Here is a 19,219-nt window from a genome sequence, read left to right as displayed (position 1 = left end):
GACAAATTGTTCTGTGATTCGGCCAGTTTGTTAGCGGTAACAGTGTGCTGTATTTGGAACACAGTGTTAGAGATGCTAGAAATCAAGCCTAGACAGTATTCTTGCTAGAATTTCAGCCATTTTGTTTCTCTGTTCCAACGAGCATAGAGCTTTTCATTTAGAGTAGCATTGACCAAGAGAATGTGTGTATTACCCATAATGCACCGTGATACATCAGTTCTAACCTTGGAATTTAAAGTCGGCTAGGTCTGTAACATATCCAGAGGAAACATCCTTTTGTCCCTCTGTGTCAGGCTTTAGTAGGATGGGTTGATTTAAATTTCATCTTGCATACCGCTTTTTTGCTAGCTGTGTACGCTGGGGAAATGTCATGCTTTTTATTTTGGGTGGGTGGGGTGGGTGGGGGTCACTTGTTTCAATGCTGCCATAGTGTGATAACATTAGCGTTAGCAAAGTCACAGCAGCCCTACCAGTGTGAAAACCCGACACACCACCACGCTGTTGACCAGTCCGATCGCCATATACATGCTGAACTTTGACGGCACTTCGATCTCTTTCCTCCTGCAAGCACTAATGTCATTAAGTGCTACACCGTAGTGTAAGCACAGCAGCCTCAGTGTGATCCACTTCATTACCTGCTGGGTCAGCACCAGAATCAAAAGCCCCAAGCAGGACCGCACAACTCCAAGGGTAAAGATCAATGGGGTCATGGGAGGTAGGGTCACCGGGAACGGCCCTGAGGGTTCGAAAGTCACACCGAGCCGCTGATTGAGCCAGTAACTGACAGAACATCCAGCACTACAGCCCAAAATTATAGTGGTGTCCCCCCGCGTAGCGCTGTAGTGCTTCAGCTCGGGTATTTGTAGCACAGTATGAGTGCACAGGATGGCACTGTAGTCAGTGCCATCTCACTGGCAGAACCAGTGAGATGGCAGGGGACAGTGGGCTGTTGAGCTGGAAGAAGTCCAAACTTTCCCATTGTGGGTAGGACGCAATCAGAACGAGGGCGGATATGAGAGTCCCACAGATCACATCCTGAGAGGAGGAAAAGAGTGATGAGTTGATTAAAATGGAACTCTGTCATTTTAAGACCATTCTGTAGTGCACACTCGGTTTCTACACTCTCTGTCCAGTGTTATAATGGCTTGCTGACTAGCTAGAGTGTTGCTAAACTTTTAATTATTTAGAGTCATATAAATTTACTAACTAGCTAGAGACATGAACAACTAGCTTGGTAACTAGTTGGGTTACTAACGTGCTAAGCTTATCTATCTAGGTTTAAAAAAAATTATATTGCCTTGCTAATCAGCTAGCAACGCAACTAGCTCGTTTGCTAACATGCTAAGCTTTAAGCTATGTAAAATAAATAACTAAATAAGTCATCTAGCATGGTAACTAGATATTTTGCTAACTATCCACCTGTACAAAGATGTAGCATCCAATTATGTAGCGTACTGACTAGCTAAATTGTTGATCTTTAAATGTCATATTAGCTTAACTACCTAGAGTAGACAGGTAGCATGGCAACTGGGTCATATTGCAGCAGTGCCTTCTAGGTAAGTTGTAAACTAAAACTAAAATAGTTGACAGACCATCTTTTTATAGCCTCTCTGTCTCCACACACACACACACACACATACACACTCTCACCAGTGCTGAGTGCATGCCAGTATAAAGGTCGAGTGAGACTCACGAGGGCTGAAAGAACCATGGCTGTGACCAAACCGACCTCAAACTGAAACTAAAGTAAACACACACACACACATACCAAAACACATTAGCATTATCATACACAGACTGTCAAAACATTTCTTTACACAGATTTTCTCTCTCTCTCTCACTCACACACACACACACATACATACATACATACGTGTGTGTGTGTGTGTGTATGTGTGTGTGTGTGTGTGTGTGTGTGTAAACCTTCACTCTCTCCGGCGCACTCAGCAACAATGTGAAGGTGATGGCTGTGGCAGCCATGGCGTGAGTTGAAGGCATGTCAAACTCGATACGATGTTCCAGTTTCACCACAGGGGGCGACGAGGGACGAGGGAGCTTCAGCATATCCTTCATCATCTCTCCTACATACATCACCACCTGTATACATAGAGAGTAATACTCACCTGTCCTATTATACATCACCACCTGTATATAGATATAGTAATAATCACGTGTCCTATTATATATCACCACCTGTAAATATGGAGAGTAATAATCACCTGTCTTCTTATACATCACCACCTGTATATATAGAGTAATAATCACCTGTCCTATATACATCACCACCTGTATATCGATATAGTAATAATCACCTGTTCTATTATACCTCAACACCTGTATGTATAGAGAGTAATAATCACTTGTCCTATATACACCACTTGTGTATATATAGAGACTAATAATCATCTGTCCTATTATACGTCAACACCTGTGTATATATAGATAGTAATAATCACCTTTCCTATTAAACATCACCACCTGTATATAGATATAGTAATAATCACCTGTCCTATATACATCACCACCTGTATATAGAGAGAGTAATAATCCCCTGTCCTATTATACATCACGACCTGTACATAAATATATAGAGAGTAATTATCACCTGTCCTATTACACATCACCACCTGTGTATATATAGAGAGAGTAATAATCACCTGTCCTATTATACATCACCACCTGTAAATATAGAGATTATAATAATCACCTGTCCTGTTATATATCACCACCTGTGCATAAATATATAGAAATAGTAATAATCACCTGTCCTATTAGACATCACCACCTGTATATATACAGTACATCACAAAAGTGAGTACACCCCTCACATTTTTGTAAATATTTGATGCTATCTTTTCATGTGACAACACTGAAGAAATGACACTTTGCTACAATGTAAAGTAGTGAGTATACAGCTTGAGTAACTGTAAATTTGCTGTCCCCTCAAAATAACTCGACACACAGCCATTAATGTCTAAACCGCTGGCAACAAAAGTGAGTACACCCCTAAGTGAAAATGTCCAAATTGGGCCCAATTAGCCATTTTCCCTCCCCGGTGTCATGTGACTTGCTAGTGTTACAAGGTCGCAGGTGTGTTAAATTTGGTGTCATTGCTCTCACACTCCCTCATACTGGTCACTGGAAGTTCAACATGGCACCTCATGGCAAAGAACTCTCTGAGGATCTGAACAAAAGACTTGTTGCTCTACATAAAGATGGCCTAGGCTATAAGAAGATTGCCAAGAGCTTGACATTGAGCTGCAGCACGGTGGTCAAGACCATACAGTGGTTTAACAGGACAGGTTCCACTCAGAACAGGCTTTGCCATGGTCGACCAAAGAAGTTGAGTGCACATGCTCAGTGTCCTATCCAGAGGTTGTCTTTGGGAAATAGACGTATGAGTGCTACCAGCATTGCTGCATAGGTTGAAGGGGTGGGGGTCAGCCTGTCAGTGCTCAGACCATACGCCGCATACTGCGTCAAATTGATCTGCATGGCTGTCGTCCCAGAAGGAAGCCTCTTCTAAAGATGATGCACAAGAAAGCCTGCAAACAGTTTGATGAAGACAAGCAGACTAAGGACATGGATTACTGGAACCATGTCCTGTGGTCTGATGAGACCAAGATAAACTTATTTGGTTCAGATGGTGTCAAGCGTGTGTGGCGGCAACCAGGTGAGGAGCACAAAGACAAGTGTGTCTTGCCTACAGTCAAGCATGGTGGTGGGAGTGTCATGGTCTGGGGCTGCATGAGTGTTGCCAGCACTGGGGAGCTACAGTTCATTGAGGGAACCATGAATGCCAACATGTACTGTGACATACTGAAACAGAGCATGATCAGTATGCAGGATTCCAGCATGATAACGACCCCAAACACACCTCCAAGACGACCACTGCCTTGCTAAAGAAGCTGAGGGTGAAGGTTATGGACTGGCCGAGCATGTCTCCAGACCTAAACCCTATTGAGCATCTGTGGGGCATCCTCAAACGGAAGGTGGAGGAGCACAAGGTCTCTAACATCCACCAGCTCCGTGATGTCGTCATGGAGGAGTGGAAGAGGACTCCAGTGGCAACCTGTGAAGCTCTGGTGAACTCCATGCCCAAGAGGGTTAAGGCAGTGTTGGAAAATAATGGTGGCCACACAAAATATTGACCCTTTGGGCCCAATTTGGACATTTTCACTTAGGGGTGTACTCACGTTTGTTGCCAGCGGTTTAGACATTAATGGCTGTGTGTCGTTATTTTGAGGGGACAGCAAATTTACACTGTTATACAAGCTGTACACTCACTACTTTACATTGTAGCAAAGTGTCATTTCTTCAGTGTTATCACATGAAAAGATATCATCAAATATTTAGAAAAATGTGAGGGGTGTACTCACTTTTGTGAGATACTGTGTGTGTATGTGTATGTATGTGTGTATGTATATATATATATATATATATATATATATATATATATATATATATATATATATAGAGAGAGAGAGAGAGAGAGAGAGAGAAATAATCACCTGTCCTATTATACATCACCACCTGTGTTTGTATATATATAGAGAGTAATAATCACCTGTCCTATATTGTGTGTATATTAGTATAAATTCATTGTGTTTATTTGCTTTGTATTTTTATATTAAATCTGTGTTTCTGTCTCTCACAGCCCACATGTGGCGGCACAGGAAGGGATCCAGGTTCCAGTGGATGAAGGGCGGAAAGGAGATGTAGAACACTTCATTTCCTAGAGTGGCAGATGCCACAAAGAGGTAGTACAGTGGCCAGTTTCTCACCTCGTACTGAGAACTCCAGACATGGAGAGAGAGAATCACATAGTTAATGAATTGACTTGAACTCAAGGGTGCACTATATCTTACACCTGGAAATGTGGATCTAGTGTATCTTTAAAAAAAAATCATTCAAGGTACATAAATGAGTTTCGTGTCAAGGCTTAAAGGTCAAGCATGTATTTGTTCATTTTACGTTCGTGTAGTGGAGGTGGTTTTACTTGTTTTAAATGTCATCACATTTCACTCACGTGTCTTGTCTTGATATCTGCATAGCTAACCTGTACACTTGTCAGTCGCCCAATGTGAGCTCACACCTGACCCAACTCGTAAAGCGGGAAAATCCAGGACTACCACAGTTATTTCTCAGTTCAGCTCACCTGAATAGGTTTATTTTATTTGTTATTTTGATGCACTGATTTCACCGACTATAAAACATCACTAATTGTTCTCAGCTATAGCTGCCATGTTCTTTCTCAGAACACGTGATTAACCTATGATTAATACTTTACGAAATGTTTGCGGCTCACAAGTCAAAATATGAAATATATATAATATATAAGTTCATTTCTCAATCATACCTTCACAAAATCATGAAAATTTCGTTAATTAATGGCGACATTGGCAAAGTTTGACCAGGAAAAATACTAGGCCTATAGGTCTCAGCATTAGCTGCCTTGTTCTTTCTCACAGAATGAAACTATGATTAAGTTTATTAACTTATATGATTATGATTAGATATTTCAAATCACATAAATAATCATTTGATATCTCAGTTATCATACCATCACAAAACCATCGTTAAAAATATTGTTAATTAATGGCTATGTTAGCAAAGTTCGACCGGGAAACATTTGTAATTATGGCTGTGTTGTCCTTTATTATAAAATGTACCATTAGGAATTTAAGAAACATTTCACTATTAAAAATCGCACAAAATAATTTTATATCAACATAATAAGTGTACTTTCTTAAAATGGCGCATGATGAAAAACTTCTGGGTTACGCATGTAGCCCTGTTCCCTGAGAAGGGAACGAGACGTTGCGTTTAGCATAACACTATGGGAGTATAACACTATAGTATGGCCTGTTAAAAAACACCCACGCCTGAGAGTCATTGCAAGACACTCGAGCCCGTAGTGGAATGAATATCCAGACTGTAATAACGAATGAATGTGTGTGGCATAGACCACCCTGCAGCAGCACACACATCCTGTAAGGATACCCCTTTGGACAAAGCCTTCGCAGAGGTGACCCCTCTAGTGGAATGAGCCCTCATGGATTAAATTCATTATTATCCTCAAAATTCTACAAACTATACCCCATAATGACAACGTGAAAGAAGTCTGTTTGAAATCTTTGTCAATTTATTAAAGACAAAGACAACATTAGGGTTTACAGTGTATAGCCTTTTATTCATAAATAGCCTTCTATGAATAGGCACATTGGAAACTTTCCCGCACGCACATCCCACAATCCCGGCTGATGAACTGGCTTTTCACTTGAGGGAAAAAAATTATACTTTGGACCAACTTTAAAAGATTACTCTGATTTGTTACACCCAAATTTATTAGTTTTTTTCCAAGAAAATCTGCTTCAAAGCTTAAATTGTGATCTAATATTAATCGAAAATATTTATTTTCCCTAAGACAAACATTTACACTGACTGTGAGCTCGCGTTTGGCAGAACTGAGAGACTGTCAGCCAATAAGACGCGAGTATCTCCACCTTTTTTCCTGTAAAACCTGTCTGGTCTCGTCTCTTTCCACTGAAGATATAAAATAACCGTCTTCTTTCAACTCAGTTACGCAGTGACAAACTGCTCTAAGTGGATAATTATTCAGGGCTACAGCCCCTAATGCCCAGGCTAGGTTACCCCCGGGTGTGGCACCATGTTCATGCAGCTGAAGCGCGCGCTCCTTGAAAGAAGCGTATTTTCCCGGGGATCCATCCCGCCGTGGAGCGCGTGAGTCCCTGCTTCAAGTTCATTAATGCGGAATACTTTATTCTCCCCGACCGTTTTTTATTATTTATTTATTTATTTGTTTATTTATTTATTATTTTTTACCCCTGAGCTTCTATCTGCAGATTAGATCACTCATAAACTGCTATAGGATGTGTGTTAATATTTCAGTTAATAAATAAGAAGGCTTTTTATTTAAAGGGTTCTGAAATTTCAGCTCCACTTCCCAAAACACGGATTCCTTAATGTCAGCTGAAGCTCATCAACTTAAACTTTCACCTCCAAAGCAGGGCTTCTCAAACTTTCCGCCACCACTTCCAGAGTAAAAGTACTTTCAAATATTTAAAAGAAAAAACAAAAAAAGAAGAAGAAAAAAGGTAAATATTAATTTCTCCAAGCCATTAGAGCTTTTTATTCCTGAACTTTCCACTCACCAAACTGTAGAAGTATAACATATTAATCTTTACTGTCATAAGATTTAATACTACTACTACTACTACTAATAATAATAATAATAATACAGTTGAAGTAAAATTCGCAGGGCTGAATAATTGAAAACATTTTGTTGTTGTTATTGTTATTTATTTTAGTATTAATATTATAGGTTAAATTATGGACAATTAAAAAAAAAAAAAGATTTTGATCGGATTGTTGTAAAATATAATTTCCATGAATATAATTTATGCTTTTTATGGATATTACATCCTTTTAGGACCCAAATTATGATTGATTTGACTAATAACTATAAATGTAGCTATGTAATAAATTGTAAATAATGCTATAACTTTAGTATTGAATAGAGAAGAGGTGGTGTGAGGAAACAGGGCTCTCATGAGGAAATTTACTCCAGTTTGATTTTATTAAGACAATATTTACACACCTGTGGTATAGATTCAGATCAGGTCAGGTGACATACTGAATTTATGCACATGAGCGTTAGTTATGATGAGCATAAGTCTGAAAATTCAGTATTAAATTATATTGAATTTAAAGCTTCTTTTTTTTTAAATAGCTGTTTCTCCTTTTGGACTTTCTGTTTTCTACATGTTTACTCCACAGCGCTGCTGAACGATTCTGATCAGTCAGAAGGTGTCGATTAATTTGGGATGTTAGTCAGCTGGCATGAAGTGGAATGTTGTTGTCTTGAATATCACTGCACACAATACTTATGAGACGAACAGGTATCCAAATACTTCTGAGGTGTATCAGGATATTTCTGTCTTTAATACTCGTTATGAGCTCTACCTCTTCTTGCACAGGTAGAAGCGTACAAGAGCATGACGTTTGCGAGTGGGAATCAAACTTCCTCGAAGCGTGTTTACATGTTATGGCACTGTGTGACATCAGCTTTTCTTTTAATGACACTTATTAAGCGTTTGGCGCTGAGTGAAGACACCACTAGGTTAAGCTTGGCCAGCGGAAATTCCCCCATTCATCCGTTATGCATTTTTCAGCTGCATGTACGTGGTCTTCGGTGCTTTATTTTGCGCTTCATAATGCGTCACACGTTCTCAACGGGAGACAGGTCAGGACTGCAGGCAGGCCATGCTCACACCCGCACTCTCTGCTTATGCAACCACGCGCTTGTAATCCGGGCAGAATGTGGTTCAGCGTTGTCCTGCTCTGGATGGCAGCATATGTTGCTCTAAAATGTGTAGATATCTTTCTACACTAATGCTGCTCTAACAGATGTGCAACTTACCCATGCCACAGGCACTGACACACCTCCATACCATGGGCGCTGACACACCCCCATGCTATGGGCACTGACACACCTCCTTACCATGACAGATGCTGGATTTTGGACGTGACGCTTGGATGGTCCTTTTCCTTCAACGATGGCTGTTTTGTCCAAAAACTGTTTAAAATGTTGACTCAATAGACCACAAAACACGAATCTGCTGTGCTACTGTCCATCTCAGATGAGACCGAGCCCAGAGAAGTCTGTGGTGCTTCTGAACAGTGTTTATGTATGGTTTCTGCTTTGCATATGTTTATAGGTCCAGAGGTGCATTGTGGTGCAGGGGTCCTCCTCTTTTTGACCACAGGACGATGCACAAAGATGGTGGGAATAGGTGTTAATTCAACACTGGGGATTTTGCAGTGTAGTGGTTAAATGCACAGTATTAGGGAACACTTTGTACATAGTTAAAAGACAACTAAGAACACGAGACAACAGCCTGAAGACTCTATGCGATGAGACTGGTGTGGTCTTTGTGAAAAAGTGCAAATACACTCAAGTATGATTACTTCACAATTTTTTTTTGGTGTGAAGAAATTAGTTATAGAAAGTTATTATTAATTATCAATTAACTATTCTTATTAATTAGACTGTGTGTGTGTGTGTGTGTGTGTGTGTGTGTGTGTGTGTGTGTGTGTGTTAATTATAGGTGTGGAAGGGCAGTGTTTTGCAGGTTTCTATGGCGTGTGTTGATGTTTTTGACCGTCCTATTTGTGGCGTTGCAGTTACTGAGTGCGTTTCATCAGTTTTGGTGAGTTCTAATATTATAGTACACTAAACATCTATAATGCATTTAATTACTAATGTAATACTAATACGATGGTTTTAATGGTTTATCATCTTGGAGTCACTTTTGATTGTTCGTATGTAATGCTTGTAAAAGATGACGCAAACCACATTAGGCACACTAAAGGCTTGGGAATGGAATGAGCTGATGCTTCTTTCACACACTAATCTTTGCATAAGTATTCGTCCCCTTGTACATCTCAACTAGAGATTGACCGATGTTGATTTTTTTTATTACCGATACCAATTGTATGCGTGTTTATGCGGCCGATAACCGATATGCAGGACCATTATTTATTTATTGTTTTATTTCTGTTTTCCATTCAGCACCAATATGATTCGATTAAGCACCAATATGATTCCATTCAGCACCAACACGATTCGATTAAGAACCAATACGATTCAATTAAGAATCAATACGATTCCTTTCAGCGCCAATACAATTCGATTAAAAACCAATACGATTCGATTAAGAACCACTATGATTCCTTTCACCACCAATACGATTCCATTCAGCACCAATACGATTCCTTTCACCACCAATACGACTCCATTCAGCACCAATACGATTTGATTAAAAACCAGTACGATTCCTTTCAGCACCAAGACGATTCTATTAAGAACCAATACTATTCGATTAAGAATCAATACGATTCCTTTCAGCGCCAATACAATTCGATTAATAACCAATACGATTCAATTAAGAATCAATACGATTCCTTTCAGCGCCAATACAATTCGATTAAGAACCAATACGATTCGATTAAGGACTACTATGATTCCTTTCACCACCAATATGATTCCATTCAGCACCAATACGATTCAATTAAGAACCAAGACGATTCAGTTAAGAACCAATACGATTTGATTAAGAACAACACGATTCCTTTCAGCACAAAATGATTCGATTAAGAACCAATATGATTCAATTAAGAACCAACACGATTCCTTTCAGCACCAATACGATTCGAGTAAGAACGAATATGATTCCATTCAGTACCAATACGATTCAATTAAGAACAACACGATTCCTTTCAGCACCAATACGATTCGATTAAGAACCAATACGATTCCATTCAGCACCAACACGATTCGATTAAGAACCAATACAATTCAATTAAGAATCAATACGAGTCCTTTCAGCGCCAATACAATTCGATTAAGAACCAATACGATTCGATTAAGAACCACTATGATTCAATTAAGAACCAACACGATTCCTTTCAGCACCAATAGGATTCGAGCAAGAACGAATACGATTCCTTTCAGCACCAATACGATTCGATTAAGAACCACTATGATTCCTTTCACCACCAATACGATTCCATTCAGCACCAATACGATTCCTTTCACCACCGATACGATTCCATTCAGCACTAATATGATTCGATTAAAAACCAATACGATTCCTTTCAGCACCAAGACGATCCAATTAAGAACCAATATGATCCAATTAAGAACCAACACTATTCGATTAAGAACCAACACGATTCCATTCAGCGCCAATATGATTCGATTAAGAACCAATACGATTCCATTCTGCACCAATACGATTCCATTCTGCACCAATATGATTCGATTAAGAACCACTACAATTCCTTTCAGCACCAATATGATTCGATTAAGAACCAACTTGATTCCTTTCAGCACCAATACGATTCAATTATGAACCAATACAGTTCCATTCAGCACCAATACGATTCAATTAAGAACAACACGATTCCTTTCAGCACCAATACGATTCGATTAAGAACCAATACGATTCCATTCAGCACCAACACGATTCGATTAAGAACCAATACAATTCAATTAAGAATCAATACGAGTCCTTTCAGCGCCAATACAATTCGATTAAGAACCAATACGATTCGATTAAGAACCACTATGATTCAATTAAGAACCAACACGATTCCTTTCAGCACCAATAGGATTCGAGCAAGAACGAATACGATTCCTTTCAGCACCAATACGATTCGATTAAGAACCACTATGATTCCTTTCACCACCAATACGATTCCATTCAGCACCAATACGATTCCTTTCACCACCGATACGATTCCATTCAGCACTAATATGATTCGATTAAAAACCAATACGATTCCTTTCAGCACCAAGACGATCCAATTAAGAACCAATATGATCCAATTAAGAACCAACACTATTCGATTAAGAACCAACACGATTCCATTCAGCGCCAATAAGATTCGATTAAGAACCAATACGATTCCATTCTGCACCAATACGATTCCATTCTGCACCAATATGATTCGATTAAGAACCACTACAATTCCTTTCAGCACCAATATGATTCGATTAAGAACCAACTTGATTCCTTTCAGCACCAATACGATTCAATTATGAACCAATACAGTTCCATTCAGCACCAATACGATTCAATTATGAACCAATACAATTCCATTCAGCACCAATACGATTCGATTAAGAACCAATACAATTCCATTCAGCACCAATACGATTCGATTAAGACCCAAGACAATTCGATTCAGCACCAACACGATTCGATTAAGAACCAATACGATTCCTTTCAGCACCAATACGATTTGATTAAGAATCACTACGATTCCTTTCAGCAACAAATACGATTCCATTCAGCACCAATACGGTTTGATTAAGAACCAATACGATTCCTTTCAGCACCAATACTATTCCTTTCAGCACCAATACGATTCCTTTCAGCACCAATACGATTCGATTAAGAACCAATGCGATTCCTTTCAGCACCAATACGATTCAATTTAGGTTAAAACAATTCGATTTGGCTCAATACAATTTGATGAAGAACCTATACGATTTGATTAAGACCTAATACGATTCCTTTCAGCACCAATATGATTCCTGTCAGCACGAGTAAGATTCGATTTGGCTCAATACAATTGGATTTGGCTCAATACATTTGATTTGGCTCAAAATGATTTGATTCGCCACTCATGCGATTTGATTCAGCAACGATATGGTCCAATTTGGTTCCATACGACTTGATTCGGCTCAATATGATTAGATTCATCATCATTACTATTAGATTTTGCACCAATACAATTCAATTCAGCACCAATACAATTCGATTCAGCACCAGTATGATTCAGTTCAGGTAATTCGTTTAATGTGCACTGATGTGTCCTAGGTTGTCTCACCAATTTCAAATATTTCTTCAGTGCTTTTACTTTGTCTAGGGATTATCTGAGAATTAGTTCTGCATTCTGAAAGAAACTGCTGAAAATTGCAGACTTCATCCAATCTCATGTGGTGCTTGAATCCATTATGACTTCTCACAAAAAATAATTTTGCAAAGTAGATTAATTCCCAACTCCACTACAAACTGTGGAAAAGGTCAGGGGTTGGGGGAGTGGGTCAATAATTATGCAAGTCACTGTATCTATTGGGTTCTTCGTCATAGATGGATCTGTAAATTGGTAGATTTGATCAAATTTGGCTGGATTTTGAAAAAAAAAAAAACCCTCCGCATTTATTTATCCTTCCTTCTTAAAGAATCTTTCTTTCCCTCAGGAACAACAAACAAACATCGAGCTTTTTGACCAGTGACAGAAATGCCACGTGTCAACCCAAGAACCATGTTTTCTTCCTGAAGACGCACAAGACGGCCAGTAGCACCATCCTCAACATCCTGTATCGCTATGGCGATACCCACAACTTGACCTTCGCGCTGCCAGAGAACATCTACCAGTTCTCCTACCCACACTTCTTCATGTCGCACTTTGTCAAGGGCATGAAGTCTCGCCGAGTGACAGAGTTCCACATTATGTGCAACCACATGCGCTTCCAAGGGCCTGAGGTCAGAAAGTTTTTCTAAAAATGAGGGAGTGTTTTAAAATTATTTGGTCTTTTCACTTGATTGAACCCATGAGCTAATTATCAAGCCTGAACTGCGTTGAACTGGGATTATGTTACCTTTACAGTGCTTCTGGAAAAGAAAAGAAAGACCAAACATTCACCAGAAGTCATTCGTTTTGAGGGACTATGTGTGCGACTAATCACAATACAAGTGGCAAGTTAGCTAGCTAATGTTAGTCTGAGACATTTTGAGTAGATCCTGCCTACTGCTTAAAATATGAACGGGGCAATACGTAACACTCAACATGGCAGCATATTACACAAGTCCCGCCCTTCAGTAAAAAGAGCCAATCGCCAGACCTGTCAGATTCTGGTCTAGTTCTGGTCTATTGGTCTCTCTTTATTCAAGTGGAAAGGAGGCTGACTGGAAATTACTGCCTGGGAGAATCACCAAGATGGCCACCAAGCAGAAGGACTTTGTGTTAGCTAGTTAGTATTACAGCCAATATAGCAGTATGTAATGTATTGGGTTCTCCACAACTAGCTAGCTTACACATGTATCATATATCTATTGAAAATAACAGGAAGTTACATTATCAACATTTTTCCTTGGTTTATCTACACTACAATTTTGTGTCCAAAAATATCGGTGTTTCACAAATGACCACAAGATTGTGTGTTTTAAAAAAAAATTTGCCACAGGAGACACAAATCTGCCCCAAATTCCACCCCTGTATGCGCTAGTGGGGCCCAGGAATGACCACAATCTTTATATTTCATCATTTATCAAAAATGTGATTTATTTCCTTCAGAAATCCATCATTTTTTTGGACTAATATTAGTGACGAATATTGTGTAATATATTAAACGTATAAATATCTGTCTCTCAGGTGAGAAAGGTCATGCCCTTGGACACGTTTTATTTCTCCATCCGGTGTCCATGATGGAGTCTCTCTTCACGTACTACAAATCAATCCCAGCATTCCGCAATTTCAAGACCGTTGAGGACTTTCTGCTCGATGAAGGCCGTTCTTACAGCCATACTGTGCCTGGTAACAATTACGCTCGTAACATCCTGACCTTCGACTTCGGCTTCAACAACTCGGCACCGTCCGGCGAAGCGGAACTGGACGAACGAGCTGAGGCTCTGATTTCTGCCGTGGAGAGTGAATTCCACCTCATCCTGATCTTGGAGTACTTCGATGAGTCTATGGTGTTGCTCAGACACGCCCTCTGCTGGACCCTGGATGACGTCGTGTCATTCCGCCTGAACAGCCGAAGCGAGAAAACCCGCAAATCGCTGAGCGTGGAAATGACCGAGCAGGTGAAGAAGTGGAGCTCGTTGGATTGGCGACTCTACCAACACTTTAACGCAAGCTTCTGGAGGCGGATAGATACATCGCTAGGGCGCACTAAGCTCCAAGAGGAAGTGGAGCTTCTCAGAGCCAGAAGGGCAGTACTGGAGAAAACCTGCCTTTCAGAGGGCGGAGCCGTGCATCCAGCTCACGTACTTGATTCATCATTGAAGCCATTCCAGTACGGCCAAGCGGTTATCCAGGGATATAACATTCGCCCGGGATTGGACAACGACACACACCGTTTTTGTCACAGGCTCATCATGCCTGAACTGCAGTACACCAGGACTTTGTACGTTAAACAGCTCCCTGATATCGCTGCTAAAAAGGATGAAGGAAAAAAGCGCCCCACCCCTGGCAAACACATCATAAATGCTAAGAGGAACAGCACCAGTGCGCCTGTCACTGAGAATCTCAACTCAACTGTACAAGCTAATATGCCTATATTAGCCAAAGACAATATGGATGTTAAAGATAATGCTAACTCAGCTGAAGCAAAGCAACACAAAACCTAAAGACAAATGAACCTCAACCTGACATTAAACAGCGAAATATGCTAAATGTGCCTTAGCCTATGCTGTGGAGAAGATCTCAATTTGTTCAAATCCAGCAGCCAGAAAAACAATACAAATGAATGTCAAATGGTATTTACACAAAACCGATCAACTGTTAGTTCTTTTACTTGTGATTATCTTTGCACTTTGCTAGATCATCTCGGGTCTTAAAATCGTGATTAATTTGTTAGCTAGGGGGAATATTTGTAAATATTTCACTGTTTTTCTGAAAACTAAGCACTTCGGGCTAAGTTTCAACTATTCTTCTTCTTCTTCTTCTTCTTCTTCTTCTTCTTCTTCTTATTGTTATTATTGTTATTATTATGTGAACTGGCCCTAATTCTGTAAAGATACTGACTGTATGTCATTAATGTTTTTTCAAATCCTAAAAGCTGGTATACAAGTATAAGAAATAAGATTATTGTTACTGTGAGATGGTAAATACGGGTGTATATCCTCTGAATGAGATGATTCAGACTAAATGTCACAATTTAAATGCAGATTTTTCTAACAAGATTCAGTTTTCTCTGGAAAGATAAATGTACGGTTTATAAACATAGCTGATATGAAATTCAAGTTTGTAAACTGGACTAAAAAAAATTGTGAAATAGCCTTTGGGGGCGGGGCTGTGGTAAGTGTCACTTATGTCGAATTTATTTACACATTAATAATAAATCATTTGTACTCAACACTAGAGTGCTTTAAAATTTCTTCCCATTAACACTCAATGTCCTGTTCTATTGTTCTCTTTAAAATTTAGTTTAATATCCATTATGTTCGTAATAATGACGAGCAAAATATACACCAGGGCTTCATTTATCCATCTTTTAGTAAAGTTCTGTGTAAATGGTTTACGGCAACAAAAAAAAAAAATCACACCAAATTTACAGAAGTTTTGTAGACAATTGTTTTCATTCTTATGTCTGAACGCTGATGAACGCCAATCAGTCGTAAATGACCAAGCACGTTCATGGCACAGCTGATTTGCATTTAACCACGCCCACAAAACTCCAAGCTTGCAAAAAAGTAAAGCTCGCAGAGAGCTGAAAAACGAAAAAACGGCGACTAAACTTTGTAAGGTAAATCTTCCACTAATGCAGCTCAGCCACTGCAGCTCTTCACTAACACACACACACCCACACACACACCCACACACTCTTCCGTCTTTTATAGGGTGCCATTACTTTTGTTCTCTTGATTTACGGATTCGCTTCGGATCCATGTCTTTCAAGTCGCTAACATGAAATGAAACAGTTTCATGGAACATATTTAAAAAATGGTGTGTATTTGAAATAAAGAAGTGATTTAAACTCAACAGTGTAATCCGTATTTAAAAAATTGCAGTAACTCGTCAACAGTTGTACGATTCGAAGCCAATCATTCGAGGTTCACGTTAGTAGCGAGTAAATTTATACAAACTCGAGAGCTCTTGTTGGATACGGACGCCCTCTTAGTTTCCCTAAACTAAGAGGATTTTCACGGACACCACATTTCTTGCATAAACACTCCTACGTTCCATTTACGAATAAATTTGTTCGGATTGATAAATGAGGTCCAATGTCGATGTAAGGAATGAAGGTGATGACAAATATTTTTTTTTTGTATTCTACTTTTTGTAAAAGTTTAAAATGGGCCATTCTAAAAGCAACGACACATAAGGGATAATTGGGTTTCCAAATTTGGCAAACTCTTCGGCTAACCTCGGAATGCTGAATACTTGTGGGATAAGGGATCGGATTTGTTTACAGAAGTATTTATTAATTCAAACTTAAAAGGAACTGAAAAGGAAACAAAAACTCAAGACTTTCTAAATTAGCTTAGCTAGATCTTATTCCTTTTGTTCTCTACTTTCTATTCCCTTGTAAGGAACTATTTTCGCGCGTGTTGTAGAAGTTAGCGGTACGCAGGATAATGTCACTCTAACTGAAGGTAAAGAAATGACCTGAATTATTAGCACATAGTAAAGATTACAGGACAAATAAACTGCAATCGCAGTGAGTGGAATTGAGCGTGAATGTGAAGGAAGCTAATCAGACAGACTCTCATGCTAACCGGTGCGAGTTTCATTCATACTGGAGCGTCTCAGTCTGACTGACTCACTGAAATATGCATCTAATACCGCATGAAATCTTTTTGGAGTCTGTCTCACGCACCTGCCTCCATCACACCTTCATACTGCTTCAGCACTACTTTTTATACTTAAACCCTCCAAAAGGTGGGTTAGAACCTACACAAACAACAGCCACCAAACAAACATGAACTCTAACCACTACACCACAAACAGGTAGAGGCAGCCACTGCGTGCGGCAATTTTTAGTCTGAAACCAGCCAAAAGGCAGCAGAGAACCCACACCTTCTGGAGCCTCACCCCTGGGATGAACGCTAACCAGCACACCAGAGAAGGACAAAAGCAACAAGTGTGTGTGAATGTGTGTTTTTTGCACTTCATGAAACACCTCACAATACAACAGCACAATTTACTCTTAATCCTGCCAAAGGGAGGATCAGAACCTGGACCAGCAGGAGCCGCAGTATCAGCACTCTCTAACCACCACACTACAGAAGGAACATGAACAGGTGCATAACGCCAATAAGAAGACACCTGGACCTGACGCTGATACGGGGAATGTTAGATGTGAGTAAGTGTCAGTGTTGTGGACACCAGGCCCTTCTATTTGTTCCATCTCATCCTATAAAAAAAATTTAAATAAATTATTTAGCAAGGTAGTCAGAAAGTGCATCTGCATGACCTCACTTATAATTTTGTGAATATTTATTATTAGAAATTTTGAACGGATTATTTACTAATAAATCAGAATTAATTTGTTAATAGAGATAATAATAATAAAAATAATAAAAATAATAATAAATAATAAAAATAGACTGTAAAGAAACAGTTTGATCAAGAAATTATGTTCGAGCTCTGTTGGTTTATTTGTAACTCATATGAAAGAATTCACACCATAAGTCTCACACCACCACAAACGAACTAACGAACGAACAAACACAAAAGAAAGAAAAAAGACACCAGTTTAATCGCACATGTTGAATTCAAATGACATACGTATGGAAAAAAAAAAACAACAACCAACAAATGTACAGGAAAACCTGGTAGCTTGTGTAAGTCTGTGCATTCACGTAAAACTCAAACATACACACATTTGCACATCAGCATTCAACATTTGGGATGCAAGGAGTCACATTTTAGAGTAGGAGGACATATACTGTGGAATTATTCGGGTAAAGTAATCGTTTGAATATTTATATATTATATAGCTCTCGCTAGATTTTGCGAATGTGACACAACAAGCCAAAGTTTAAAAAAACAAACGAGTAAATAATAATTTATCATATAAAGAGCATCTTGCTGCTTCCTTTCAGGTCTGGTAATCCATTCTCATTTTGAAAATTTCAACACTAAAGCACACGACTTGCCCGTTCTGCTCAACTTTTGTAATTGGAAGTGAGGAGAGGAGAAGGCAGGAGTTAGAGTGAGAGGAGGAATGAAGAAGAGCGGGATAATGTGCTTATGATAATAACAACAACTCATAAAGGTTTTTATGAGTTGTTGTTATTATCATAAGCACATTAGGTTGACTTTGCTTTATGAGTTTCTCCCAGTTAAGACCGTTTGATAGAAACAATTAGTTTGATTTTATACAGAGAAGTTGTTTACAAAATAGACTAAAAATCAAGACCACAACTGAAATTCTAGAAATTACCTAGAGTAGACAGGTAGCATGGCAACTGGGTCATATCACAGCAGTGCCTTCTAGGTAAGCTGTGTTCCTGACACAGTGAAGTTGACTTCATCCTTCATCTTTATACTCTACTCTACAGAACAGCACTTAAGATGGCAGTCAAGGGAGCTCAACCAAGGGGAAGTGGACAAGTGCACATTAAAAACAGGATTATAACAGAGGAAGTGTGAACTGTCTGACTAAAATAGTTGACAGACTATTTTCTATAGCCTCTCTGTCTCCCCCCCCACACACACACACACGCACACACACACACACACACACACACACACACACACACTCTCACCAGGGCTGAGTGCATGCCAGTACAGAGGCGACTGAGGCTCACGAGGGCTGAAAGAACCACGGCTGTGACCAAACCGACCTCAAACTGAAACTAAAGCAAGCACACACACACACACACACACACACACACACACACCAAAACACATTAGCATTATCATACACAGACTGTCAAAACATTTCTTTACA

The 19,219-nt window shown here is 39.4% G+C and overlaps 1 protein-coding gene and 1 pseudogene across 1 annotated transcript; one reads left to right on the top strand and one right to left on the bottom strand.

Moving 5' to 3' along the window:
• Positions 1 to 393: 393 nt before the first annotated feature.
• Positions 394 to 5,052, bottom strand: LOC108277594 (sphingosine-1-phosphate phosphatase 2). Its single transcript, XM_047161398.2, is given in 6 exon segments — positions 394 to 1,035; positions 1,651 to 1,677; positions 1,679 to 1,741; positions 1,924 to 2,097; positions 4,656 to 4,839; positions 5,030 to 5,052. Coding segments are annotated over 6 exon segments (609 nt in total). The 3' UTR covers positions 394 to 897.
• A 1,393-nt stretch (positions 5,053 to 6,445) lies between these two features.
• On the top strand, positions 6,446 to 15,676 carry LOC108277595 (galactose-3-O-sulfotransferase 2-like; annotated as a pseudogene).
• Positions 15,677 to 19,219: the final 3,543 nt, after the last annotated feature.

Source organism: Ictalurus punctatus, chromosome 17 (assembly GCF_001660625.3).
Source record: "Ictalurus punctatus breed USDA103 chromosome 17, Coco_2.0, whole genome shotgun sequence".
NCBI lineage: Eukaryota > Metazoa > Chordata > Actinopteri > Siluriformes > Ictaluridae > Ictalurus > Ictalurus punctatus.
Note: the sequence above shows the minus strand (reverse complement) of the source record. Positions and strands in the feature narration are given on the sequence as shown.